We start from the raw sequence: 26,920 nt of genomic DNA, 5'->3' as shown, positions 1-26,920 counted from the left end.
AGTCTGCAACGGCTCTTGGAAAGAGCACCCCACCCAAGGTCTACACCTCCACCCTATCCCCATAACCCAGTAACCCCACCCAACACTAAAGGCAATTTTGGACACTATGGGCAATTTAGCATGGCCAATCCACCTAACCTGCACATCTTTGGACTGTGGGAGGAAACCGGAGCACCCGGAGGAAACCCACGCACACACGGGGAGGATGTGCAGACTCCGCACAGACAGTGACCCAAGCCGGAATCGAACCTGGGACCCTGGAGCTGTGAAGCAATTGTGCTATCCACAATGCTACCGTGCTGTCCTTGATGTGGGGTGGCACAGTGGTTAGCACTGCTGCCTCACAGTGACAGGGACCCGGGATCAATTTCGGCCTTGGGTCACTGTCTGTGTGATGTCTGCACGTTCTCCCCGTGTCTGTGTGGGTTTCCTCCGGGTGCTCTGGTTTCCTCCTACAGTCCAAAGATGTGCGGGTTAGGTGGTTACGGGGATGACGTGGGGGAGTGGGCCGAGGTTGGGTGCTCTTTCAGAGGGTTGGTGCAGATTGATGGGTTGAATGGACTCCTTTTGCACTGTAGGAATCCTATGCTTCTATGGCTTCCATGTTTGAAGGAACATGAAGGTGGGTGCCATGGACAAGTTGAGCTCAGAAAGGGCGTGAGGGGAGATAGAAGCAAAACTAAAAAAGCATCCTGAAGAGGCCCATTTGGGGAATGAAGCTGCCCAGGAGTCAGAGTTCAGGGCTAAGGGGAGGCACAAAACTTCGGGGTAATTTGACCGAGTGGGCAAAAGAAATGGAGAGAGGTGGTAATTAACCAGATGGCCTCCATCCACATACCAAAGGAATCCAGAGATACCCCCAAATTTCTTGTTGTATGTGAGGAAGACTGGGGGTGGTGGTGGGGGGGGGGGGGGGGGGTGGTTGAGGTATTTTTTTTAGTGAAGAGAAGCTTCGTATTTTAGGATGGTTTTTATAAAAAAAAGTGAACGATTTTGGCAGAGGGGTACAGGACAAACCCAATTGGAGCAGGACAATTTCAGTATCATTTCCCCAGATATTTAACAGCCTTAAATCTTCCGGCCACTCCCAAGAAGGTCTATTTCTGTTGTTCTGAGCCTGGGTTTGAAGCAGCCGCACTGATAGGGCAGTTGGAGGAGACTCGCTCCGGGTTACAGAAGCTGAGGGATTTCCCCTCCCCACAGTCAGCACTCTGCTGTCCCGGCCCCACCGGCTGTTTGCCCGAATTCAGCTGAGTCATTGCCAACCTTTCGGGGCTTGGGAATATTCACAACACGTGGACAAAAGCAGGCAAGTTTCCAGCAGGCGGAAGAGGCGTGTTTGGGGATTGGAGCTGCTCAGAAGTGCCCAGTTTGTCACTCGGAACCCTGAGGTCTGAAGGTGGCCAGCGACCTCCCCCGGCCCTGACACTGACCTGACCCTGACATTGACACGAGTCTATCGGGGGACGTTAACCTCCCAACAGGTTCTCTCGCAGATCAACAAGAATCCAATTCCGCACATACCTGGTGATTTGTCCGGGCAAGTTGCAGAGAGCCGCATTGGACGCAGGTATTTATTTATTTAAGCCGAAGTGATTTGTTGAATAAAGTCCAGCCCTGTGCAAGTTGTGAATCCGGCCACTTTGTAGTGAGCTTGTTGGCCAAAGAAATCCGATAAAGATGCAAGTTTCTCACCCCCGAGAGAAATTGCTGAATTGTCCAAATGTAGCATCAAACGGGCTGCGGCATTCAATTTGCAGGATTAATGTCCACATTTGTGCTCTTCAGAGAATCGGCTCCCTGCTCACCGAGACTGCGGTGGGAGCATAGGCTATGAATCCTCTGATACTTTCTGTTTGTCCTGAGTTACAGTCACAAACTCATCGTGTCTCCTGTTAGACTTTTCGTCAAACGGTCGACCACCTCTTTATCTAAAACTCTTGTTTTGAAAGTTGAATATACTCTTGTGTTGAAACTTTTTTTAAGGAGTCGATTTAACTTTATTTAAATTCTGAGTGGGTTCGGTAAAATGAGCTGTTATTCAGGCATCTGATATCTAATCCTTCCTCTCCTATATTTGCTCAAAATTGCAACTTTACATCGATATTCTGTGCACAGCAATCAAAAAATAAATTTAGGGTACCCAGTTCTTTTTTTAAAAAAAATATTTTTTTTATTAAGGTTTTTTAAAATATATATATTTTATTCAAATTTTTTTCGGCTAAACAAAACAGTACAAATTTTTTTCCCTTTTACAACAATAAAACAATTTAAATAATAGTGACCGTTTTTAATAAATAAATAATATATAAACTAAATGGCAACTGCCATAACAAAATATTAACTCTCCCAATTAATAAAGTCAAACGAGCCGATATACATATCCAAGTAAAAATATCCAGACAAAAACACCCCTGAGGACCCACCCGAGCCCAATCCCTGCTCTCTGCATGTTCTAAATCCCCCATCTATTCTCCCCGGGACAAACCTATGATTATTTCTTATCGGGGACCGCACCGAGGCACCCGTCATTCCCTTATGCCGTCTCCACTGCCCCCAAATTTTCAGCGTTCCACCACCACTGGACTTGTGGTGTATTTCTTCGGGGAGAACGGCGCCGTCGCCAATGCTTGTAGGCTGGTTCCTTTACAGGACGCCATTTCCAATCTCTTCCACGCCGCTCCCTCCCCTTCTCCCATCCACTTACCCACCATTTAGATATTGGTGGCCCAATATAAGCTCGGCAGTGCCAGTCCCCCCCTATCCCTGCCACGCTGCAAAAACCCCTCCTCACTCTCGGGGTCTTCCCAGCCCACACAAAGCTCATAACACTCTTCTCAATTTTTTTGAAAAAAGCCCTCGTAACCATCACCGGGAGGCACTGGAACACAAAAAGAAATCTCGGGAGGACTACCATTTTGACCGCCTGCACCCTGCCCACCAGTGACAGGGACACCATGTCCCATCTCCTAAAATCCTTCTCCATCTGTTCCACCAATCGTGTTAAATTAAGCCTATGTAGGGTTCCCCAGTTCCATCTGTTCCACCAATCGTGTTAAATTAAGCCTATGTAGGGTTCCCCAGTTCCTGGCTATCTGGATCCCTAAGTACCGGAAATCTCTTGTTACCCTCCTCAGCGGTAAATCATCTATTCCCCTGCTCTGCTCCCCCTGATGCACCACAAACAAGTCACTCTTCCCCATATTCAATTTGTACCCCGAAAATTCCCCAAACTCCCTGAGTGTCCACATTATCTCAGGTATCCCCTCCACTGGGTCCGCAACATACAGCAATAGATCATCTGCATACAATGATACCCGGTGTTCTTCACCTCCCCTGAGTACTCCCCTCCACTTCCTAGAGCCCCTCAGTGCTATGGCCAGCGGCTCAATTGCCAATGCAAACAGTAACGGAGACAGGGGACACCCCTGTCTTGTCCCTCTATAAAGACGGAAGTAGTCGGACCTCTGCCTGTTCGTGATCACACGTGCCACCGGGGCCCTATATAGCAGCTGTACCCATCTAATAAACCCCTCTCCAAAACCAAATCTCTTCAACACTTCCCATAGGTAGTCCCACTCCACTCTGTCAAATGCTTTCTCAGCGTCCATCGCCACCACTATCTCCGCCTCCCCCTCCGGCGGGGGCATCATCATCACCCCTAGCAGCCTCCGTATATTCGTTTTCAGCTGTCTCCCCTTAACGAACCCAGTTTGATCCTCGTGGACCACCCCCAGGACACAATCCTCTATCCTTGTCACCATCACCTTGGCCAAGAGCTTAGCATCCACGTTCAGGAGGGAAATAGGCCTGTAAGACCCGCACTGCAGCGGGTCTTTTTCCTTCTTTAAGAGTAACGATATCGTCGCCTCCGACATAGTCGGGGGCAACTTCCCCCTTTCCCTGGCCTCATCAAAGGTTCTCGTCAAAAGCGGGACCAGTAGGTCCATGTATTTCCTATACAATTCCACCGGGAACCCATCCGGTCCCGGGGCCTTCCCCACCTGCATGCTCCCAATCCCCTTTACCACCTCCTCCACCTCAACCCGTGCTCCCAGTCCCGCCCTCTCCTGCTCCTCCACCTTCGGGAATTCCAGCCGATCTAGGAAATGCATCATTCCCTCCTTCCCTTCCGAGGGCTGAGCCTTATACAGCCTCTCGTAGAATGCCTTAAACACCCCGTTCACCCTCTCCGCTCCCCGTTACATCTCACCTTCCTCATCCCTCACCCCACCTATCTCCCTCGCCGCTCCCCTCTTCCTCAGTTGTTGGGCCAGTAACCGGCTCGCCTTCTCTCCATACTCATACTGTACTCCCTGTGCCCTTCTCCACTGTGCTTCTGCTTTGCCCGTGGTCAGCAGGTCAAATTCCATATGTAGCCTTTGTCTTTCCCTGTACAGTCCCTCCTCCGGAGCCTCTGCATATTGCCTGTCTACCCTCAGAAGTTCTCTCAACAGTCGCTCCCTTTCTTTGCTCTCTTGCTTCCCTTTATGGGCCCTTATGGATATCAGTTCTCCTCTGACCACCGCCTTCAGCGCCTCCCAGACCACTCCCACCTGGACCTCTCCGTTATCATTAAGCTCCAGGTACCTTTTGATACACCCCCTCACCCTTAGACATACCCCCTCATCCGCCAACAACCCCATATCCAATCTCCAGAGTGGGTGCTGCTCCTTTTCCTCTCCTACCACCAGATCTACCCAATGTGGAGCGTGGTCCGAAATGGCTATGGCCATGTACTCCGTCCCTGTCACCTTCGGAATCAGTGCCCTTCCCAGGACAAAAAAGTCTATCCGTGAATACACCTTGTGAACATGGGAGAAAAATGAAAACTCCTTACTCCTAGGCCTAATAAATCTCCAGGGGGTCTACTCCTCCCATCTGCTCCATGAAGTCCTTAAGCACCTTGGCCGCTGCCGGCCTCCTCCCTGTCTTAGACCTAGACTGGTCCAGCCCTGGATCGAGCACCGTATTGAAGTCTCCCCCCATTACCAGCTTTCCCGCCTCCAGGTCCGGGATACGCCCCAGCATACGCTTCATGAAGTTTACATCATCCCAGTTCGGGGCGTATACGTTCACCAGAACCACCACCTCCCCTTGTAATCTGCCACTCACCATCACGTATCTACCCCCACTGTCCGCCACTATGGTCTTTGCCTCAAACAGTACCCGTTTCCCCACTAGAATAGCCACCCCCCTATTCTTCGCATCTAAGACCGAATGGAACACCTGCCCCACCCATCCTTTATGTAGACTGACCTGATCTGCCATTTTCAGGTGCGTCTCCTGCAACATGACCACATCTGCCTTTAAGTTCTTTAGGTGTGCGAGTACCCGTGCCCTTTTAATCGGCCCATTCAGCCCTCTCACGTTCCACGTGATCAACCGGGTTGGGGGGCTCTTTACCCCCCCCCCATGTCGACTAGCCATCCCCTTTTCTAATCCAGCTCCTCACCCGGTTCCCACGTACCCGTATATCCCACCGACGGTGCTCTCCCATCCCGACCACCCCGCCCCATAACAGCTCCCCCTTCCCCTTAGCAGCAGCAACCCAGTTAACTCCCCCACCCCCCCCTACCCCCCTCCGCTAGATCCCTTTCTAGAGTAGTTGCACCCCCCATGTTGCTCCCAGAAGTCAGCAAACTCTGGCTGACCTCAGCTTCCCCTGTTTGTCCTCGGCCCCCCATTGTGCGAGGCCCCCTCCTTCCTGCATCCCCGTTCCCGCCACAATTACCTTAGCGCGGGAGCAAAGCCCGCGTTTCCCACTCGTCCCCGCCCCTGATGGCGCAGTTCCCTTCTCCTTCCCCTTTCCTTCCCACCGGCGCCCACAGTTCCACATCCCCCCCCCCCACGAGGGGAAAAGAGAAAAGTTACAAAATTGAAAAAATTCCCCCCCCCCCTTCCCCTTCCTCGTCCCACATAATCACCCCACCACTTTATTACAGAAGCTTTTTCTCTCGCCAGACTATTCCAGCTTCTCGTCCACAATGAATGTCCACGCCTCTTCTGCCGTCTCAAAGTAGTGGTCCTTCCCTTGGTGTGTGACCCACAGTCTCGCCGGCTGCAACATTCCAAATTTAAACTTTTTGTGGAGCACCGCCTTGGCCCGATTGAAACTTGCCCTCCTTCTCGCCACCTCCGCACTCCAATCCTGGTACACGCGGATCACCGCGTTCTCCCACCTGCAGCTCCGAGTTTTCTTCGCCCATCTTAAAACCATCTCTCTGTCATTGTAGCGGTGAAACCTCACCACTATGGCTCGAGGTATTTCTCCTGCCTTTGGTCTTCGCGCCAGAATTCGATAAGATCCCTCCACCTCCAAAGGGCCCGTCGGGGCCTCCGATCCCATTAGCGAGTGAAGCATCGTGCTCACATATGCCCCGACGTCTGCCCCCTCTGTGCCTTCGGGAAGACCCAAGACTGTTAAATTCTTCCTCCTCGAGTTATTCTCCAGGGCTTCCAACCTCTCCACACACCTTTTGTGCTGTGCCTCGTGCATCTCTGTCCTTACCACCAGGCCCTGTATTTCATCCTCATTCTCCGCAGCCTTTGCCTTCACGACCCGAAGCTCCAACTCCTGGGTCCTCTGCGCCTCCTTTAGCGCTTCAATCGCCTGTAGCATCGGGGCCAACACCTCCTTCTTCAGCTCTTCCACACAGCACCGCAGGAACTCTTGTTGCTCCGGGCCCCATACCAAACTGCCACCTCCCAACGCCATCTTGCTTCGAGCTTCCCTTCCTTGCCGCTGCTCCAGTGGATCCTCTGCAATCCGGCCGCTATCCTCTCCTTTATCCATATTTATCCGGGGGGATTCCCTCCTATTTCACCGCACAATGATTTTGGCCGTTAAAAATTGCCGTTGGGGCTCCTAATAAGAGCCCAAAAGTCCGTTCCAACGGGAGGTGCCGAAATGTGCGACTTAGCTGGTCATCGCCGCACCCGGAAGTCTCTTATTAAGGTTTTTTAACAACACAATTTTACCCCTTACAAACAGTAACCCCCCCCACCCCACTCCCGTAACAAAATAACGCAAAATCTCCCTGAGCAAGATATATACAAGGCAAGATGGTATATTTACAGAGCTTTATACACTGGCTCTTGGCCGCACGTACCGTTTCTCCCCCACCCTCCATGCCATCTCCCGCTCGTCCATCCCCTCAAACAATCTCTCGTGTCCCCCCCCCGGGTTGCTGCTGCTGCTGACCGACCTTCTTCTAACGCTCCGCGAGATATTCTAGGAATGGTTGCCACCACCTGTAAAACCCCTGTGCAGACCCTCTCATAGCAAACTTAATTCTCTCCAATTTTATGAACCCAGCCATATCATTTATCCAGGCCTCCACGCTGGGGGGCTTCGCCTCCTTCCACATTAGCAAGACCCTTCGCCGGGCTACTAGGGACGCAAAGGCCAGAATGCCGGCCTCTTTCGCCTCCTGCACTCCCGGCTCGTCCACTACTCTAAATATTGCTAGTCCCCAGCCTGGCTTGACCCGGACTTTCATCACCTGGGATATTACTCCCGCCACTCCTCTCCAGAACCCCTCCAGTGCCGGGCATGACCAAAACATATGGACATGGTTCGCCGGGCTCCCTGAACATCTTTCACATCTATCCTCCATCCCAAAGAACCTACTCAGCCTCGCCCTCGCCAAATGCGCTCTGTGAACCACCTTAAATTGTATCAGACTGAGCCTGGCACACGAGGAGGAGGTATTAACCTTACCCAGGGCATCAGCCCATAGCCCTTCCTCAATCTCCTCCCCCAGCTCCTCCTCCCATTTACCTTTCAATTCTTCTACTAGCGCTTCCCCCTCTTCTTTCATCTCTTGGTATATTTCCGAAACCTTGCCCTCCCCGACCCATACCCCCGAGATCACCCTATCTTGAACTTCTTGTGCCGGGAGCAACGGAAATTCCCTCACCTGTCGCCTCACAAAAGCCCTCACCTGCATATATCTAAATGCATTTCCCGGGGTAACTCAAATTTCTCCTCCAGTGCCCCTCGGCTCGCAAATGTCCCGTCAATGAACAGGTCCCCCATTCTTCTAATCCCCGCCCGATGCCAGCCTTGGAACCCCCCGTCCATCTTCCCCGGGACAAACCGGTGGTTACCCCTGATCGGGGACCACACCGATGCTCCCATTGCACCCCTGTGCCTTCTCCACTGGCCCCAGATCCTTAGTGTTGCCGCCACCACCGGGCTTGTGGTGTATTTTGTCGGCGAGAGCGGCAGCGGTGCCGTTACCAACGCCCCCAGGCTCGTTCCTTTACAGGACACCATCTCCATCCTCTTCCATGCCGCCCCCTCTCCCTCCATGATCCACTTGCGGATCATCGCCACATTTGCTGCCCAGTAGTAACTCCCTAGGTTTGGCAAAGCCAACCCTCCTCGGTCCCAGTTGCGTTCCAAGAACCCTCTCCTAACCCTCGGGGTCTTATTTGCCCACACATACCCCATAATACTCCTACCTACTCTCTTGAAAAAGCCCTTGGTGATCACGATGGGGAGGCACTGAAACACGAACAAAAACCTCGGAAGGACCACCATTTTGACCAACTGCACCCTACCCGCCAACGAGAGCGGGAGCATGTCCCATCTTTTAAAATCCTCCTCCATTTGCTCCACCACCCTTGTCAAATTCAGTTTATGTAGGGCCCCCCAACTCCTGGCTATCTGGATCCCCAGATACCGAAAGCTCCCCTCCGCCCTCCTCAGCGGCAGGTCCCCTATCCCTCTTTCTTGGTCCCCTGCCTGTAGTACAAAAAGCTCACTCTTCTCTACATTAAGCTTGTAGCCCGAGAACTCTCCAAACTCCTTCAGAGTCTGCATGACCTCCACCATCCCCTCCATTGGGTCCGCCACGTATAGCAGCAGGTCATCCGCATATAGTGATACCCGATGCTCCTCTCCCCCGCGGACTATCCCCCTCTATTTCTGAGACTCCCTAAGTGATATGGCCAAGGGTTCGATCGCCAATGCAAACAACAGGGGGGGACAGGGGGCACCCCTGTCTCGTCCCTCGGTACAGCCGAAAGTACTCCGACCTCTGCCGGTTCGTCACTACACTCGCCACCGGGGCGCTGTAAAGGAGCTTAACCCATCTAATAAACCCTCCCCCGAACCCAAACCTACGCAATACCTCCCAGAGGTACTCCCACTCTACTCGGTCAAAGGCTTTTTCCGCGTCCATAGCTGCCACTATCTCCGCCTCTCCCTCCTCCGATGTCATCATTATCACGTTTAAGAGCTGCCGCACATTGGTATTTAACTGCCTGCCCTTTACGAATCCCGTTTGGTCCTCGTGAATCACCCCCGGGACACAGTCCTCATTCCTAGTGACCAGTACCTTCGCCAATAGCTTAGCATCCACATTGAGGAGCGAAATCGGCCTGTACGATCCACATTGCAGTGGATCCTTGTCTCGCTTTAGGATCAGGGAGATTGTCGCCTCCGACATTGTCTGGGGCAGGGTTCCCTCCTCTCTTGCTTCGTTGAAGGTCCTCACTAGTAGCGGGGCCAGCAGGTCCACATATTTTCTATAGAACTCCACCGGGAACCCATCCGGCCCCGGGGCCTTCCCCGCCTGCATGCTCCCCAAACCCTTACTCAACTCCTCCAACCCAATTGGTGCCCCCAAACCAACCGCCTCCTGCTCCTCCACCCTCGGGAACCCCAGCTGGTCCAGAAATCGCCTCATCCCCCCTTCCCCCCCCCCCCCCCTGGGGGCTGGGATCTGTACAGCTCTTCATAGAAGTCCTTGAATACCTTATTTATTTTCGTTGCACTTCGAACCGTGGCTCCCCTTCCATCTTTGATTCCCCCTATTTCCCTCGCTGCCGCCCTCTTACGGAGCTGGTGCGCCAGCATCCGACTAGCCTTTTCCCCGTACTCTTAAGTCGCCCCTTGCGCCTTCCTCCAATGTGCCTCTGCCTTGCCCGTGGTCAGCAGGTCAAACTCCGTCTGGAGCCGTCGCCTTTCCCCAAGTAATCTTTCCTCCGGGGCCTCTGCGTATCTCCTGTCCACTCGCAAGATCTCCCCCACTAACCTCTCCCTTTCCATTCCCTCTATCTTCTCCCTATGAGCCCTGATGGAGATCAGCTCTCCCCTGATCACCGCCTTCATCGCCTCCCATACCACCCCCACTCGCACCTCCCCATTGTCGTTGGCCTCCAAGTACCTTTCGATACACCCCCTCACCTTCCCACACACCACCTCGTCCGCCAGCAGTCCCACATCCAGCCGCCACAGCGGGCGTTGGTCCCTCTCCTCGGGTACCCAATTCTTTTTCCCCAACTAAGAGGCAATTTGGCGTGGCCAATCCACCTACCCTGTACATCTTTGGGTTGTGGGGGTGAAACCCACGCAAACAGAGGGAGAACACAACAATGTAATGAGACAAAATGACCAGGTGTTTCACAAAGGGGCTTAATAAATCCAGAATCCACTTTAATGTGTAACTTATTTCAATGTGTAATTTATTTTTTATCCGTTATTGTGCAATCCTGCATAATGTGTTTTTGCTGCAGTGTTAGCTTGTGAGAATGAAAATGACTTATTGTCACAAGTAGGCTTCAAATGAAGTTCCTGTGAAAAGCCCCTAGTCGCCACATTCCGGCGCCTGTTCGGGGAGGCTGGTATGGGAATTGAACCGTGCTGCTGGCCTGCCTGGGTCTGCTTTAAAAGCCAGCGATTTAGCCCTGTGCTAAACCAGCCCCCTGTCTGAAAATCAATGTGAATTGTGAATGTTTGGTTGTCTGGAAGATAGGTTCAGTCGAGTGGCTGGTCAAATAAGTCAATGCCCATTCCTGGGAGCCCCTGCTTGGTGGAGTGGGAATGTCAACAAAATGGAGGAAAAACAAGGAAAGAAAGTGTAAGAAAACAAAGTGAAAGTGAAACCGAGGATGAGGAGTGGCTGGTCGGAGCGTGACCAAGGGAAAACCTGATACTGTCAGGGATTTGAGATGACCAAGAATTGTTGGAAGGCAGTTACACACCCAGCACACAATTGTAAATCCGACATCCGTATACAGGTCGAGAATCCTTTATCCCAAAGCCTCAGTGACTGAGGATACCACATAAGATATAGGAGCCAAATTAGGCCACTTGGCCCATCGAGTCTGCTTCACCATTCACTCATGGCTGATATTGGCCAGGCCAACATATAGGGTCCCGGGTTCGATTCCCGGCTTGGGTCACTATCTGTGTGGAGTCGGCACGTTCTCCCCGTGTCTGCGTGGGTTTCCTCCGGGTGCTCCGGTTTCCTCCCACAAGTCCCAAAAGACATGCTGTTAAGTGAATTGGACATTCTGACTTCTCCCTCTGTGTACCCGAACAGGTGCTGGAATGTGGCGACTAGGGGATTTTCATAGTAACTTCATTGCAGTGTTAATGTAAGCCCACTTGTGGCAATAAAGATTGTAATTATTATCGTATTGGGGAGGGGGGGGTCTCAGAAATATATAAGGAACTGATGGAGTGGGAAGGGGAAGGGGAAGTGGGAGGAAGAGTTGTGAGGGGAGTTGGAAGTTGGGCTATGGGAGAAGGCCCGGAGGAGAATCAATGCATCATCATCGTGTGCCAGGCTCAGCCCAATGCAGTTCAAGGTGGTCATCATAGAATTTACAGTGCAGAAGGAGGCCATTCGGCCCATCGTGTCTGCACCGGCTCTTGGAAAGTGCACCCCACCCAAAGTCCACACCTCCACCCTATCCCCATAACCCAGTAACCCCACCCAACACTAAGGGCAATTTTGGACACTAAGGACAATTTATCACGGCCAATCCACCTAACCTACACATCTTTGGACTGTGGGAGGAAACCGGAGCACCCGGGGGAAACCCACGCACACACGGGGAGGATGTGCAGACTCCGCACAGACAGTGACCCAAGTCGGGAATCGAACCTGGGACCCTGGAGCTGTGAAGCCATTGTGCTAACCACCATGCTACCGTGCTGGTCCACAGGGCTCATATGACTGTGGCCCGGATGAGTAGGTTTTTTGAGGAGGTGGAGGACAGGTGTGGGCGGGGAAATCTGGCGAATCATGTACATATGTTTTGGGCTTGTCTGAAGCTGAGGGGATTTTGGCAGGAATTCTCAGAAGTCATGCCAGAGGTCCTGGAAGGGAGAGTGACTCCGAGTCCAGAGGTCCTGGAAGGGAGGGTGACTCCGAGTCCAGAGGTCCTGGAAGGGAGGGTGACTCCGAGTCCAGAGGTCCTGGAAGGGAGGGTGACTCCGAGTCCAGAGGTCCTGGAAGGGAGGGTGACTCCGAGTCCAGAGGTCCTGGAAGGGAGGGTGACTCCCAGAGGTGGCAATATTTGGAGTGTTGGAAGATCCGGGAGCCCAGGGGGGAAGAGAGGCTGACGTTTTGGCCTTTGCCTCCCTGGTGACCTGGAGACGGATTTTACTGGGATGGAGGGACTCGGAGCCTCCGAAGTCAGGGGTGTGGGTCAGTGACATGGGAGGGTTTCTCAGGCTGGAGAAGATTGAGTTCGCCTTAAGGGGTTCACTATAGGGGTTCGCTTGGAGCTGGCAGCCGTTCATCGACTTCTTTAAGGAAAACTGACCGTCAGCAGGAGGGGGGGGCGAGGGGGGGGGGGAGAGGCATGGAAGTGAAGAATAAGGGCAGGGAATCTAATATATGAATAGCTAGGAGTTAGGGGGGGGGGAAAGTTGGGTATGTTATTGGGGGTTTTTGCGTGTGCTGGACTGCTCTGTTTTTTTAAAATAAACATTTTATTGAGGTATTTTTGGTATAGTAACAACAACAAAATAGACAATATACATGAAACCATAAACATAGTGCAAAAGCCATTTACCTTCCGTACAGGTCCCACCCTTATTACCCCCCCTACTCGAACCCAAACTACCCCCCCCCCCACCCTGTCTGCTGACAATTAATTCTCCACAAAGGAGTCGACGAACGGTTGCCACCTCCGGGCGAACCCTAACAGTGACCCTCTCGAGGCGAACTTAATTTTCTCCATACTGAGAAAGCTAGCCATGTCCGATAGCCAGGTCTCCGACTTCGGGGGCCTTGAGTCCCTCCGTGCTAATAGTATCCGTCTCCGGGCTACCAGGGAAGCAAAGGCCGGAACGTCTGCCTCTTTCTCCTCTTGGATTCCCGGATCTTCCGACACCCCGAAAATCGTCACCTCTGGACTCAGCACCACCCTTGTTTTTAACACCGTGGACAAGACATCTGCAAACCCCTGCCAAAATCCCCTAAGCCTCGGACATGCCCAGAACATGTGGACATGGTTCGCTGGTCCTCCCGCACATTATGTGCACCTGTCTTCCACCCCAAAGAATCTGCTCATCCGGGCCACAGTCATGTGAGCCCGGTGAACAACCTTAAATTGTTTAAGGCTGAGCCTGGCACATGTTGCGGACGCGTTGACTCTACTCAATGCGTCTGCCCATAGACCATCCTCTATCTCACCTCCCAGCTCCTCCTCCCACTTGCGCTTCAGCTCCTCGGACTGCATCTCCTCCAACCCCATAAGCTCCTTATAGATGTCCGAGACGCTCCCCTCCCCTTCCCACCCTCTGGAAATTACCTTGTCCTGAATCCCCCTCAGAGGTAGGAGCGGGAAGGTTGACACCTGTTTACGTAGGAAGTCCCGCACCTGCAGATACCTGAATTCATTTCCCCTCGCCAACCCAAACTTCTCCTCCAGCGCCCTCATACTCGGAAAGCTCCCCTCTATAAACACATCTCCCATCCTCTCAATCCCTGCTCTCCGCCATAACCGGAACCCCCCGCCCATACTCCCCGGGGCAAACCGCTGATTATCACAAATTGGGGCCCAGACCGATGCTCCCACATGCCGCCTCCATTGGCCCCAAACTCTCAGGGCCGCCACCACCACGGGGCAGGTGGAATGCCACGCTGGCGGGAATGGCAGAGGAGCAGTTACCAAATGCCCCCAGACTGGTGCCCTTACAAGAAGCCGCCTCCATACACTCCCATGCCGACCCCCCCCCAACCACCACTACCACCACAACCACCCACTTCCTGATCATGGCTATATTCGCCGCCCAGTAATAATTGCTAAACTTTGGCAGCGCCAGCCCGCCCTCTCCCCGACTTCGCTCAATCATTATCTTCCTTACTCGCAGGGTCTTTCCCGTCCAGACGAAGCCCGTGATCACTCTATTGACCCGCTGAAAAAAGGACCGCGGAATAAAGATGGGAAGACAGTGAAATACAAATCGGAATCTCGGAAGGACCGTCATTTTCACCGTTTGCACCCTCCTGGCCAGAGACAACGGAAGCGTGTCCCATCTCCGAAAATCCTCCTTCATTTGGTCCACTAGCCGGGCCAGATTCAATTTATGCAGCCGGTCCCATTCCCGCGCCACTTGGATGCCCAGGTACCTAAAACTACCCCCTACTGACCTAAACGACAGCTCACCCAAGTCGCCCCTCTTGTCCCCTCACCTGGACTACAAACATCTCACTCTTTTCCATATTTAGCTTACACCCTGAAAACCGGCCGAATTCCCCGAGAATCTTCATGATTTCATCCGTCCCCTCTACTGGGTCCGAAACGTACAGAAGCTGATCATCCGCATAGAGCAAAACCCTGTGGCCCCCCCCCCCCCCCCCCCCCCCCCGGGCCAGTCTCCTCCAGCCCCTTGAGGCTCTCAGAGCAATTGCCAACGGCTCTATAGCCAGCGCAAACAACATTGGGGAGAGGGGGCATCCCTGTCTCATCCCCCGGTGCAGTCATAAATAGTCTGAAGTTGTCCTATTCGGACCACTCTGTTGTTTAGAGTGTTAAAATGTTAAAATTATAAATGCCTCAATAAAATATATTCTAAAAAAACAAATTATTCGATTTTTCTCATCCCCATTTTCCTGCCTTTTCCTCATAACCCCTGCTCCCTTGTTAAACAAGAACCTAGCTATCTCTGTCTTAAAGACACTCAGTGATTTTGCCTCCACAGCCTCCTGCAGCATTTTGACTGACCAGCCTCGGTCTGTTATTGACTAAAGTAAACAAAATGGCTGGAAGAATAAAGATGTATCGCTGAATAATAAAGTTTCTTTTTGACATTTCACCACAAAGATCTCAAGGCAAACAGTGCAGACGAATAAACCAGACTTCCTGTGCTAAAGGTCAATGGGGTTTAAAAACAGGGTGGTTTTTGTTAGGTTTTGGAATTTATGAATAAAGGACACTTGACCTGTACACACACATGCACTCGTACATACACACACGGTGTGTGTATACTGGTCATCAAGGCCATTAAAATAATGCACATTTGAAGTCTTTCTGATACTTTTGTAGTTCTATTCATTTCCGTCAACTAATGTTGCATTTATAGTGATAAACCAGAATCACTCGAGCCGGATGGACTTGAGGAGGTTATCGGGATTAATTGATGGTGTTCTGTTGTGACAGGTTAAATAATTACAGCTCCCAATTACTTTCTATCTGTACATGCTTGTATTTATATTTAATCAACTTGAATTTTTTTTTAGGTAAAATATGGGTCCATCTGATGCAGGAGAGGTGAATTTCCTGTTGGACCCCAGCTCCACCGATGACGACAGCTTTGAATATAGAATACTAATGGCCTATGCGAAAAGGACTTGGCCCAAAGATAAAGCAGCCGAAGCTGACACCGGGAAAGCAGGCAAAGCCGACACCGGGAAAGCAGGCAAAGCCGACACCGGGAAAGCAGGCAAAGCCGACACCGGGAAAGCAGCCAAAGCCGACACCGGGAAAGCAGCCGAAGCTGACACCGGGAAAGCAGCCGAAGCTGACACCGGGAAAGCAGCCGAAGCTGACACCGGGAAAGCAGGCAAAGCCGACACCGGGAAAGCAGGCAAAGCCGACACCGGGAAAGCAGCCGAAGCTGACACCGGGAAAGCAGCCGAAGCTGACACCGGGAAAGCAGGCAAAGCCGACACCGGGAAAGCAGGCAAAGCCGACACCGGGAAAGCAGGCAAAGCTGACACCGGGAAAGCAGGCAAAGCCGACACCGGGAAAGCAGGCAAAGCCGACACCGGGAAAGCAGGCAAAGCTGACACCGGGAAAGCGGGCAAAGCCGACACCGGGAAAGCAGGCAAAGCCGACACCGGGAAAGCAGGCAAAGCCGACACCGGGAAAGCAGCCGAAGCTGACACCGGGAAAGCAGCCGAAGCTGACACCGGGAAAGCAGCCGAAGCTGACACCGGGAAAGCAGGCAAAGCCGACACCGGGAAAGCAGGCAAAGCCGACACCGGGAAAGCAGGCAAAGCTGACACCGGGAAAGCAGGCAAAGCTGACACCGGGAAAGCAGGCAAGGCTACGCCACAAGGGACTGGTGTGGGTGCAGAATACCACGCTGGCCCCAACCAACAAGTAAAAGTTAAACTAAGGCAAACGGACAAAACCCAATCTGATGGAAAAGCGAAAAGCCATGCTCGCAAATCCAAAGGCAAAAGAAAATCTATATGGTCCAGGATTCCATGTTTCCGAGGAGAATCCGAAAAATCCAATAGTCCTTTTGGAGAAATGAATGAACAGGATAATATTTGCAAATCTTCAAATAAAATTACTGTTCCAGAAACAGAATGTGGTAAGCATTTTGATTCATGATAACAAATCATTCCTTTTTTTTCAGGAGGAGAGAGGCAGGTAACCTTTGAACCCAAGTTGAGCAGTGGAACATCAATACCTCCAAGCCCACACAGCATTATCGTTATTATTTTAGTAATTAGTTGTTATTTTCCCCACCCCTTGGTCAAGGAAAACACACCTCCTCTTCCTGCTGAGATTAGCATATGCAATGCATTTTACAATTAGAATATTTTTTTAATATAAATTTAGAGTATCCAATTATTTTTTCCCCCTATTAAGGGGCAATTTAGCTTGGCCAATCCACCTACGCTGCATATCTTTGGGTTGTGGGGGTGAGACCCACGCAGAATGTAAAAACTCCACACGGACAGTGATCCAGAGCCGGGATTCGAACCCAGGTCCTCAGCGCCGTAGGCAGCAATGCTAACCACTGCGCCACCGTGCTGCCCAGCTTTTTCAGAACCAATCTCGAGGCTCCTACGTCTGTACTACCAAACAACTAAATTAAAAGCAAGTAGTTTCACCTATTTCCGCCTTTCTCGTGCAGCATGAACTGTTGTTCTCTCTCTATCACCGGTGTTCCTGTGAACTGTCATGATGAGAGCGTGACAGAAACTAGAAGCAGGAGGAGGCCATTCGGCCCTTCGAGCCTGCTCCGCCATTCATTATGATCATCAGTTCAATACCTTGATCCCTTTAACCCCAAGAGCTATATCTAATTCATGATGTGGAGATGCCGGCGTTGGACTGGGGTGAGCACAGTACGAAGTCTTACAACACCAGGTTAAAGTCCAACAGGTTTGTTTCAATGTCACTAGCTTTCGGAGCGCTGCTCCTTCCTCAGGTGAATGAAGAGGTCTGTTCCAGAAACACATATATAGAGAAATTCAAAGATGCCAAACAATGCTAGGAATGCGAGCATTAGCAGGTGATTCACAATCACCAGGTAGGAATGTTCCCTTCCAGTCGGGGAACACTTCAGCAGTCAAGGGCATTCAGCCTCTGATCTCCGGGTAAGCGTTCTCCAAGGCGGCCTTCAGGACCCGCGACAACGCAGAATCGCCGAGCAGAAACTTATAGCCAAGTTCCGCACACATGAGTGCGGCCTCAACCGGGACCTGGGATTCATGTCACATTACATTCACCCCCCACCACCTGGCCTGCGAAATCCTACCAACTGTCCTGGCTTGACACAATTCACACCTCTTTAACCTGGGGTTACCCCATCTCTGGATCTGTAAGGATTTAATCACCTGCTAATGCTCGCATTCCTAGCATTGTTTGGCATCTTTGAATTTGTCTATATATGTGTTTCTGGAACAGACCTCTTCATTCACCTGAGGAAGGAGCAGCGCTCCGAAAGCTAGTGACATCGAAACAAACCTGTTGGACTTTAACCTGGTGTTGTAAGACTTCGTACTATATCTAATTCCTTCAACAGCAAGTCCCTTTTTTCAGCAATGCCTTGATTTTCTTTTTTGAGGACATTACAAAAATTAAAAAATAGCACATTAAACAGTCTTTTCAGATTTAATAGTTTTAGTTCATTAAACCTGGCCAGCTGTACAGCACGCAGGTACAAACAGACCTGTCTGGACACATCAAAGAATGTTTTGAACTGTGTTGTGTTGCAACTCCTAAAGCACATCTTGGCAAGAAAAAGGAATGTGTGATTCTTCACCAGCGATGGGGGTTCTGACCTGAAGTTCCACAGTGATGCACGATCAATCTGAAGCGCGATTGTAGTCCAATTGAAGGCTTTAATGAACAAGTAGTTACCCCAGCAGCTCCAGTACAGAATGACTGCTGTGGGTGAAACACAGACTCTCATGCTCCGCCTGCTGGGCGGAACCAGCAGGCAGGTTCCACCACTCATACTACAGTATAAGGTACATCCCACCTAGGTACCGCGATACCCCTAATATAGCCTACCATACACAGCTAGGAATTTTTCTTTCCTGTGTTTTGCCAATAACTGTGTCAAATTTATTTCCTGCATTCCTCACGGCCGCAATAGCTGCTGATGCAGCCAACTGGCAACTATTGGTGACACAAACAACATTTTAAAATCTGTGCCATGATGCAGGACCTTTGGCAAGTAATTAGACTGGTTTTATATGGCCTGGTAGACTAGCAGAAAGTGAAATAGAGAAGGATAAATTTTAGTAAACACAGAAAATGGAAGCAGGAGGAGGCCATTCTGCCCACTGAGTCTCCATCGACCCTCTGAAAGAGCACCCAACCCCGTTGTACTCCCTCGCCCCAGCCCTGGAACCCCACCCAACCTGCACATCATTGGACACGAAGGGGCAATCTAGGACCAATCCATCTAACTTGCGCATCTTTGGACCCCATTCTGTGTGAAGTGTTGGGCCATTTCTGAAAGAAATGACGCAACACCATTTAAAAAAAAAAAAAAAAAGATTATTTCTATTCTTCGTAAAAACCATTTGATTTTCGCACTTACAACTTGTAACTCCTATTTCAGAATCAGAGCCTTCAGTTGATGAAGTTGTTGATATGCTGCAGAAAATTCTGAAGCCAAAGAACTTCAGGGTGATTCGTTCTTGTAGTTTGGAAGTTGATGTTGGTAAGTAGTTGGCAAGAATAAAGATCTTTCAAAAGTATTGGGTGGTGCGGTTTGCGGGCAGGAAGAACTGTTCGGAAGCTGCCGAACCCAAGGGTACTTCCCTCCACTGCATTGTGAGGGAATTAAGGAGCGGCCCCGTCAATGTCACACCAGTGAGGCGGGCTCCGATTTGAGAACCCCACCAGCAATTTGGTGCTTAAAATATTAAAAACAGATCCCTCCTCCATGGAAGTGTCAGCGGCCATGCCCCTCTTTTCAGAAGCCCCGCTCCCTGGGGTTGTACTCACCTGTGCGCCTCCAGAGGGTTCCGATTGGCAGGTGCTCGCCATTGGCGATCTGTCCTGATTCCTGGCACGCTGATGTGAATGAATAATCTTAACGGGGGGAGACTTTCATTAAGGCTCGATAATTAGATTTAAATATATTCAAGTGGTCTGGGGTTTAAACATTAGGATTGTCCCTGGGGTTGGGGCAATCGGTGCGGGAAATCCCACTGGCGTAAACTGTTTGGGACCCCTGCGGTATTTCCCCCTCCTACTGCCAATTAAACCCCCCGAAAACTGGAGCGGAAACGTCCCTTCCATATTGTTATTTTTGACTGAGAAAGAAATTAATTTGTTTTGTAGGAGATCAGCAGAAAACCATAGACCACATTATTTCACTCTTGAGCAGTGAAGGAGACACTATAGAAAAAGAGGTAATTCGAATAATTATTCTCGGGTTTTGAATGTCTGTCCGTAATTTGACATTTTTTTTTTGCCTGCTTGATTTCCTTTCTTGCATCTGTTGAACTAGATTAAACAAGACCCCAACTTTAGCAGACTACTTGGCGAAAAGCCGACACTTTCCATTTTTAAGCAAGTTATGGATTCTGTTCTTGAAGTAGCCTTGCCGACAAAAGTGAATTCTGAGCTGGAGAGTGAAACAGAACGGAAGTTGAAGATGATCGCTTTCGTCGTCCACGCAACCACCAGGTTTGCGGCTGATGGCAATCACCCAATGGCTCAAATTATGGGTTTTGGAACAAAGTATTTGCAGGAAAACTGCACCAGTTGGGTATCACAGAAAGGCGGCTGGGTAAGTCAATACCACAAATCCATTAAAATCTAATCCTGTTTTTCTTTAATGAATAAACACCAAAATCATGTTTACAGTGTAGTTAACTAGCTGATATTGGCTAGTTATTCATAACCCCTTGGTTTTGGCAGTGAATCACCATTAAATAGCTCACATTACCTGTGATCATATTTTGGTCATTTTGAAAACCTTTTCTTGAGGTTTTTTAATTCTGCTGCACAAATGTCCTCAAAGGGCAGCGCAGTGGTTAGCACTGCTGCCTCACGGCGCTGAGGGCCCGGGTTCGCTCCCGGCCCCGGGACACTGTCCGTGTGGAATTTGCTCATTCTCCCCGTGTCTGCGTGGGTCTCACCCCCACAAGCCAAACATGTGCAGGGTAGGTGGATTGGCCACACTAAATTGCTCCTTAATTGAAAGAAAAAAGAGAAGCGGGCACTTTAAATTAAAAACAAATACTGTACAAATGTTTCCATTACCTTATTTCGCCCCTTTTCCAAACCCTGTATCCAATCTAATTGGTCTGAGTAATGTAACTTGCTGTCGTGCCTAACTTCCTTTCCACTTCCTCAGACATCACTAATAACTGCACTCTGCGATTTCCCCATCTTATTGCACCTTTTGAAATTAAATGAAAATCGCTTATTGTCACACCTGGCTCTGTCACTGGCCCCTACTTTATATTTCAGCCAATAGTCACATTCTACATCTATTTTAAATGAATATCTTGTGAATTATTTTGTAGCGTTTCCTTTCAGTCAAGGTAATTTCCAGAAACCAGTGTTATTTCCATTCCCCACCCTCTTGAATCTGCATATCTTGCTCAGTCACTTCCCTATCACAGTGCAACATTAAAAAAAGATACTGTCAATAGTTACTTCATTTTCCTTGGCATTGTGTAAAGCTATAATTTGTATGTAACCACAGAATTCACCTCCTTTGCTAATATAAGATAGGTTTTTGATTAATAAGGGGTGTCATGATATGCACTCATGCACATAATGAGATACTGACAGGAATTGACAGACACCCAGTACAGCCAATCAACACACAGGACAGAACACAACCAATCACCAGGCAGAACACTAGAGAGGGGTTTCCCACTATAAAACACACGAGGCATCAGCACTCTGCCTCTTTCCACTGGTGACAACTGTAGTGACAGTCAGGGTGGTTAGCACCTTCTACACATGGCTCAGAGCTAGTCTGGTCTAGTTAGTTATAGTTAGCACGCTTAGATTAGTAGAGTGTCAACCCACAGCGAACTGTGTGCACTGCTTAACAAGTTCAATAAAGCATACTGAACTTACATCAAAGTTTGGAGTCTACTTTCAAGTACAACTGCATCCAGTTGCAGTCCCTGTTACCTCAGGGTGAACAACACGACAAGGGGAATCAGGGGTTATGGGGAGAAGACAGAAGAAACATATCAGCCATGATTGAATGGCGGAACAGACATGAAGGGTATGGTCTTATACAGCAGTGATTAATGGAGAGGGAACAATGGCTTGGAATTACATAAATCTACAGAGTTAATGGACACACCTTTTGAATGGTTCTTTCAATAATTCCTTCATTTTACACTTGCACGGAAAAATCCCAGTAATGAAAATTAGATTAAAAACACCCTGCTATTATAACAATAATTATAATCTTTATTAGTGTCACAAATAGGCCTACATTAACACTGCAATGAAGTTGCTGTGAAAAGCCCCTAGTTGCCACATTCAGGCGCCTGTTCAGGGACACTGAGAGAGAAATCAGAATGTTCAATTCACCAAACAGCACGTCTTTTGGGACTTGTGGGAGGAAACCGGAGCACCCGGAGGAAACCCACGCAGACACGGGGAGAACGTGCAGACTCTGCACAGACAGTGACACAAGCCGGGAATCGAACCTGGGACCCTGGCGCCGTGAAGCAACAGTGCTAACCACTGCACTGTGCTACCATGCTGCCCTTATAGTGATTTGCTAAAGATATTCCTGATGTGTGGATATGGAAGGTACAGTTTAATTAATGAGAGAGATCATTGCCGTAGATTTTTCCTCAATGGTACCAACAGACTAGCTTCCCAGGCAGAGGCATCATGTGGAATGTAGCATATAGCATAACCAATCCATCAGTTTAATTTCCCCTTTGTTATTCCATTGTAATTAGGGCAGCATGGTAGCACAGGTGGTTAGCACTGTGGCTTCACAGCGGAAGGGTCCCGGGTTCGATTCCCCGCTGGGTCACTGTCTGTGTGGAGTCTGCACGTTCTCCCCGTGTCTGCGTGGGTTTCCTCCGGGTGCTCCGGTTTCCTCCCACAGTCCAAAGACGTGCAGGTTAGGTGGATTGGGCATGATAAATTGTCCTTCGTGACCAAAAAGATTAGGAGGGATTATTGGGTTACGGGGATAGGGTGGAAGTGAGGGCTTAATGTGGGTCGGTGCAGACTCGATGGGCCGAATGGCCTCCTTCTGCACTGTATGTCCTATGTTGTATATTAGTTTATTATTTTGCAGCTGTTTTTGTACGTTTCTGTACTGTCAATAAATGACCATCCAATTTCCTTCCTGCCAGGCAAAGTTAATGGAGGAAGAACATATTGACTGACTGTAAGATGCCTGGCTGTCATGTTATACAAATATTTTCCAAGGAGATGGCGTGGCCCTTGTACTTCACCAGTTGTGTTTCTCAAACTCGCTCACATCGTGATGAAGAATGACCACACAGTTCAGATGAATCAAATCGCCTTTAGGATCTGAGACAGCGGGAAAACTAACCGGAATCTCACGGAGACAGACTAATTCTGCAAACAAAAGAGTTCCAAAGGCAATGTTCTGTAAAGATTCTATATATCATTTATATTTGGGACGGGGGAAGGTGCATTACAATAGTGTGAGATGTGGGCAGCACGGTGGCGCAGTGGGTTAGCCCTGCTGCCTCACAGCGCCAAGGTCCCAGGTTCGATCCCGGCTCTGGGTCACTGTCCGTGTGGAGTTTGCACATTCTCTCCGTGTTTGCGGGGTTTCACCCCCACAACCCAGAGATGCGCAGGTTTAGGTGAATTAGCCACATCTAATTGCCCCTTAATTGGAAAAATTAATTGGGTACTCTAAAATTCTTTTTAAAAAAAGAATAGTGTGAGAGATGTAGTTTCTGAAGCCCCCTGCCGTGAACTCTGGGCTGCGTTAGGTCAGTGACAGGGAGGCAGTGATGCAGATTCTGGCAGAGGCAAGCCAATTATACTAACTCGAGGTATTTGTCTCATTTGTATGTAATTAAATGGAATTTAACGGTACCTTGTAAATTAAATGAGGTGCTCGGGGACCACCATCAGATCAAATGTGTGGGAATCCAAGCAAGACCTCCATGTTCCAAAGGAAAATTGACTCCCGTTGGAGTGGAGATTTTGCCGAAAGGGACGAGGCGGACATTACGGTCACAAAGCTGAAGGTCAGCCTTCAGATGTAGTTGCCTCTCAGTGGGGCAAGCAGAGGCGGTCAGGTGAATCAGCAAGATGTGGGAACCCACCAAAGGACATCTAGTGCAAGGGCAGCAACCAGTAAAGGGGATTGAAACAGACGTGGAACTTGTTTCCCCAATCCTCCTGGACCCCTGAGTGGAGGTGAGCGGAGCAGATAAAGGAAGGACCACGTGCCAACGGCACTAATGCCACACTACCAAGGAAGTGTGAAGGCTGACTCCCTCAGCAGCTCCGTGATCCAGCAGTTTCATTCACTCTGCAGTGAGGCCTTTCAAACATGGCACCACCCACCTGTAGCCTGCCCACTGCTAACACTTGATTGGCTTGGCCTTGTGCCAGTTGTGTATGACTGGCAACATTGACCACTTCCAGGACTGGCACCAAGTCCTGCACCATTGAGATTATCCCAGTCCATGGGCAGAATTTAAAGTTTTTCAGAATATCCGGGTACCCAAACCACATGGGCATGAGTGAAGAAGCCATGACACCACCTGACCAGGCTGACGCAGGCTCATTGTGCGACTGACCACCTGGGAAAAAAGGTCTCTCCAGTATGTTTATTTCTCTCTTTTGTTGGACATTGAGTTCCCCGACTCTTTCTGCTGATTTCCCAGTCTTTACTGTTGTGGAAATCGGGCAGATATTGAGATCCAACTATTAAAATCATCTGGACCTCTCATTACCTTTAGCTTCGCCACAATCTCTGCTGCTTAAAATTCTCCACACCTCTGGGAATGAAGGACAATCCTGGGCGGCACGGTGGTGCAGTGGTTAGCACTGCTGCCACACAGCGCCGAGGTCCCAGGTTCGATCCCAGCCCCGGGTCACACTCTATGTGGAGTTTGCACATTCTCCCCGTGTTTGCGTGGGTCTCACCCCCACAACCCAAAGATGTGCAGAGTCGGTGGATTGGCCATGCTAAATTTCCCCATAATCGGTAAAAAATAATTGGGTACTCTAAATTTAGGGCAACCATTGGAAAATGTCCGAAGGATGTTCAATAGAACCTCTTAATTTCACATTCCAATCATCTTGATTTATTTGCCAGAAGCTTTGATGGTCAAAGCTTGTAAAATGTTATATTTGTATTTAATCTGCACTTGAATTTTGTTAAATAAAGCTCGTTATCATTTTGTTACTTGTATTGTCCATGTCTTCATTCCCCTGCAGAAGCTATTATTTTACCGTGCTTGTAAGGCCAACATTTGGGAGCATTTGTTTTCTGTGTATGTCTAATTATCCACTATGGGGATTGTGGACAGTGTTGAGGTGGGATCTGGCAGCCGGTGGGCGTCTGGGGTTGTGGGTGATGCTGTGGGCGGGAGGGGTGTTAGTTGTGACAATTAATGGGAGATTATTTAGTTTAATTGTCTGGGGAGAATTGTGAAATGTAAATGCAGACAAAATAAATAAACAATCCAGAACAGCAGAATATCGAGAATAAAATTGAATCCTGTGATTATCTAATTAAGGACTACACCAGTAGGAAGTAATTTTAGAAGCAGTAAAAAATCCATTTAGAATAGATGTAATTTAATCTGATTTAAAATATAAATATCTATCACCAACTCCCTCCAACCCGACAATCCGCTAAGAATCCATTTTTTGTTCCTCTAATTCTCTTTTGCATCTCCAACTTCCCTCTATGACTTCTGCTTTCTAGAAACAAAACTCTAGAAATCTCTCCCTAAAACCCTCTGCTTCCCTTTTCCAATTAAAATCTACCTCCTTTAGGGCAGCGCAGTGGTTAGCACTGCTGCTTCACGGCGCCGAGGTCCCAGGTTCGATCTCGACTCTGGGTCGCTGTCCATGTGGAGTTTGCACCTTCTCCCCGTGTTTGCGTGGGTTTCGCCCCCACAACCCAAAAGATGTGCAGGCCCCTTAATTGGAAAAAATGAATTGCGTACACTAAATTTATTTTGAAAAATCTACCTCCTTTACTAATATTAATCTTTATTATTGTCACAAGTTGGCAGCACGGTAGCACAAGTGGTTAGCACTGTGGCTTCACAGCGCTGACAATATTGAATTCTTTACCCGTCAGTAAAACTCGAGATGGATTTGTAGGCATAGTATTATTTTTTTATTTTTTTAAAAAATATGTTTTATTGAAATTTTTTTCCCAAACAACAATTTTTCCCCTCTTACAAAGCAAACGCAACAATAACAATACAGAAATTTTTATCAATGCACAAGTAACAAAACCCCTTTATCTTTGACCTAAACTAAACCCCCCCCCTCCCCCCCCCCCCCCCTTCCCCCTGGGTTGCTGCTGCTGGTCATCTGTCTTCCCTCTAACGTTCCCCTAGGTAGTCGAGAAATGGCTGCCACCGCCTGGTGAACCCTTGAGCCGATCCTCTCAGGGCAAACTTTATCTGCTCCAGTTTAATGAACCCCGCCATATCATTTACCCAGGCCTCCAGTCCGGGGGGTTTCGCCTCCTTCCACATGAGTAGGATCCTGCGCCGGGCTACTAGGGACGCAAAGGCCACAACGTCGGCCTCTTTTGCCTCCTGCACTAGTATTATTTATTTTTAACCAACTTGCAAGTCTGACTCGCTTCATAATGAGCCTCCGAACACACAAGCTGCCTTCTGCAACCCTAGGAACCGAGTGCTATCGGAGACAAAGGAATCTCTACAAATACATTCAAATGGCATCAAGTTTCACATACAAGATTCCCATAGGCCATCCTATACCCCTCCTGACCTGGCCATACATCCTGATTGGCTCACTTCTCATTCCTTAACCCTGGGCCTCTTGATACCCAGCATCCTTGTCCCATCCTCCACCAGTCACCCCTCCCCCCTTCCTTGCCATGCTTTCTGAAATCCTTTGTCTGTGAACTCACTACTATTAGACTGATTGCATCCACATTACTGTAATTAATATTTGAACTAACTATTTTATATCACATTTGTTTGTTTAATTCCTCAGCGCCAGGGTCGCAGGTTCGATTCCCTGCTGGGTCACTGTCTGTGCGCAGTCTGCACGTTCTCCCCGTGTGTGCGTGGGTTTCCTCCGGGCGCTCCGGTTTCCTCCCACAGTCCAAAGATGTGCAGGTTAGGTGGATTGGCCGTGATAAATTGCCCTTAGTGTCCAAAAAGGTTAGGAGGGGTTATTGGGTTACGGGGATAGGGAGGAAGTGAGGGCTTAAGTGGGTCGGTGCAGACTCGATGGGCCGAATGGCCTCCTTCTGCACTATGTTCTA

The 26,920-nt window shown here is 49.5% G+C and overlaps 1 protein-coding gene across 1 annotated transcript; it reads left to right on the top strand.

The window, feature by feature from the left end:
• Positions 1-1,176: 1,176 nt before the first annotated feature.
• Positions 1,177-24,847, top strand: LOC140396575 (uncharacterized). Its single transcript, XM_072485352.1, has 6 exons — positions 1,177-1,570; positions 15,492-16,573; positions 19,064-19,165; positions 19,792-19,862; positions 19,961-20,242; positions 22,803-24,847. The coding sequence occupies exons 2-6, from the start codon at positions 15,499-15,501 to the stop codon at positions 22,833-22,835; spliced, it is 1,563 nt and encodes a 520-aa protein (XP_072341453.1). The 5' UTR covers positions 1,177-1,570; positions 15,492-15,498; the 3' UTR covers positions 22,836-24,847.
• Positions 24,848-26,920: the final 2,073 nt, after the last annotated feature.

Source organism: Scyliorhinus torazame, chromosome 19, assembly GCF_047496885.1.
Source record: "Scyliorhinus torazame isolate Kashiwa2021f chromosome 19, sScyTor2.1, whole genome shotgun sequence".
Taxonomy (NCBI): domain Eukaryota; kingdom Metazoa; phylum Chordata; class Chondrichthyes; order Carcharhiniformes; family Scyliorhinidae; genus Scyliorhinus; species Scyliorhinus torazame.
Note: the sequence above shows the minus strand (reverse complement) of the source record. Positions and strands in the feature narration are given on the sequence as shown.

Coding starts and splice junctions, on each gene's coding strand:
- LOC140396575 (XM_072485352.1), top strand. CDS start 15,499: ATGGGTCCATCTGATGCAGGAGAGGTGAATTTCCTGTTGGACCCCAGC. Junction 19,166..19,791: donor TAGTTTGGAAGTTGATGTTG/GTAAGTAGTTGG, acceptor TTTGTTTTGTAG/GAGATCAGCAGAAAACCATA. Junction 19,863..19,960: donor GAGACACTATAGAAAAAGAG/GTAATTCGAATA, acceptor CTGTTGAACTAG/ATTAAACAAGACCCCAACTT.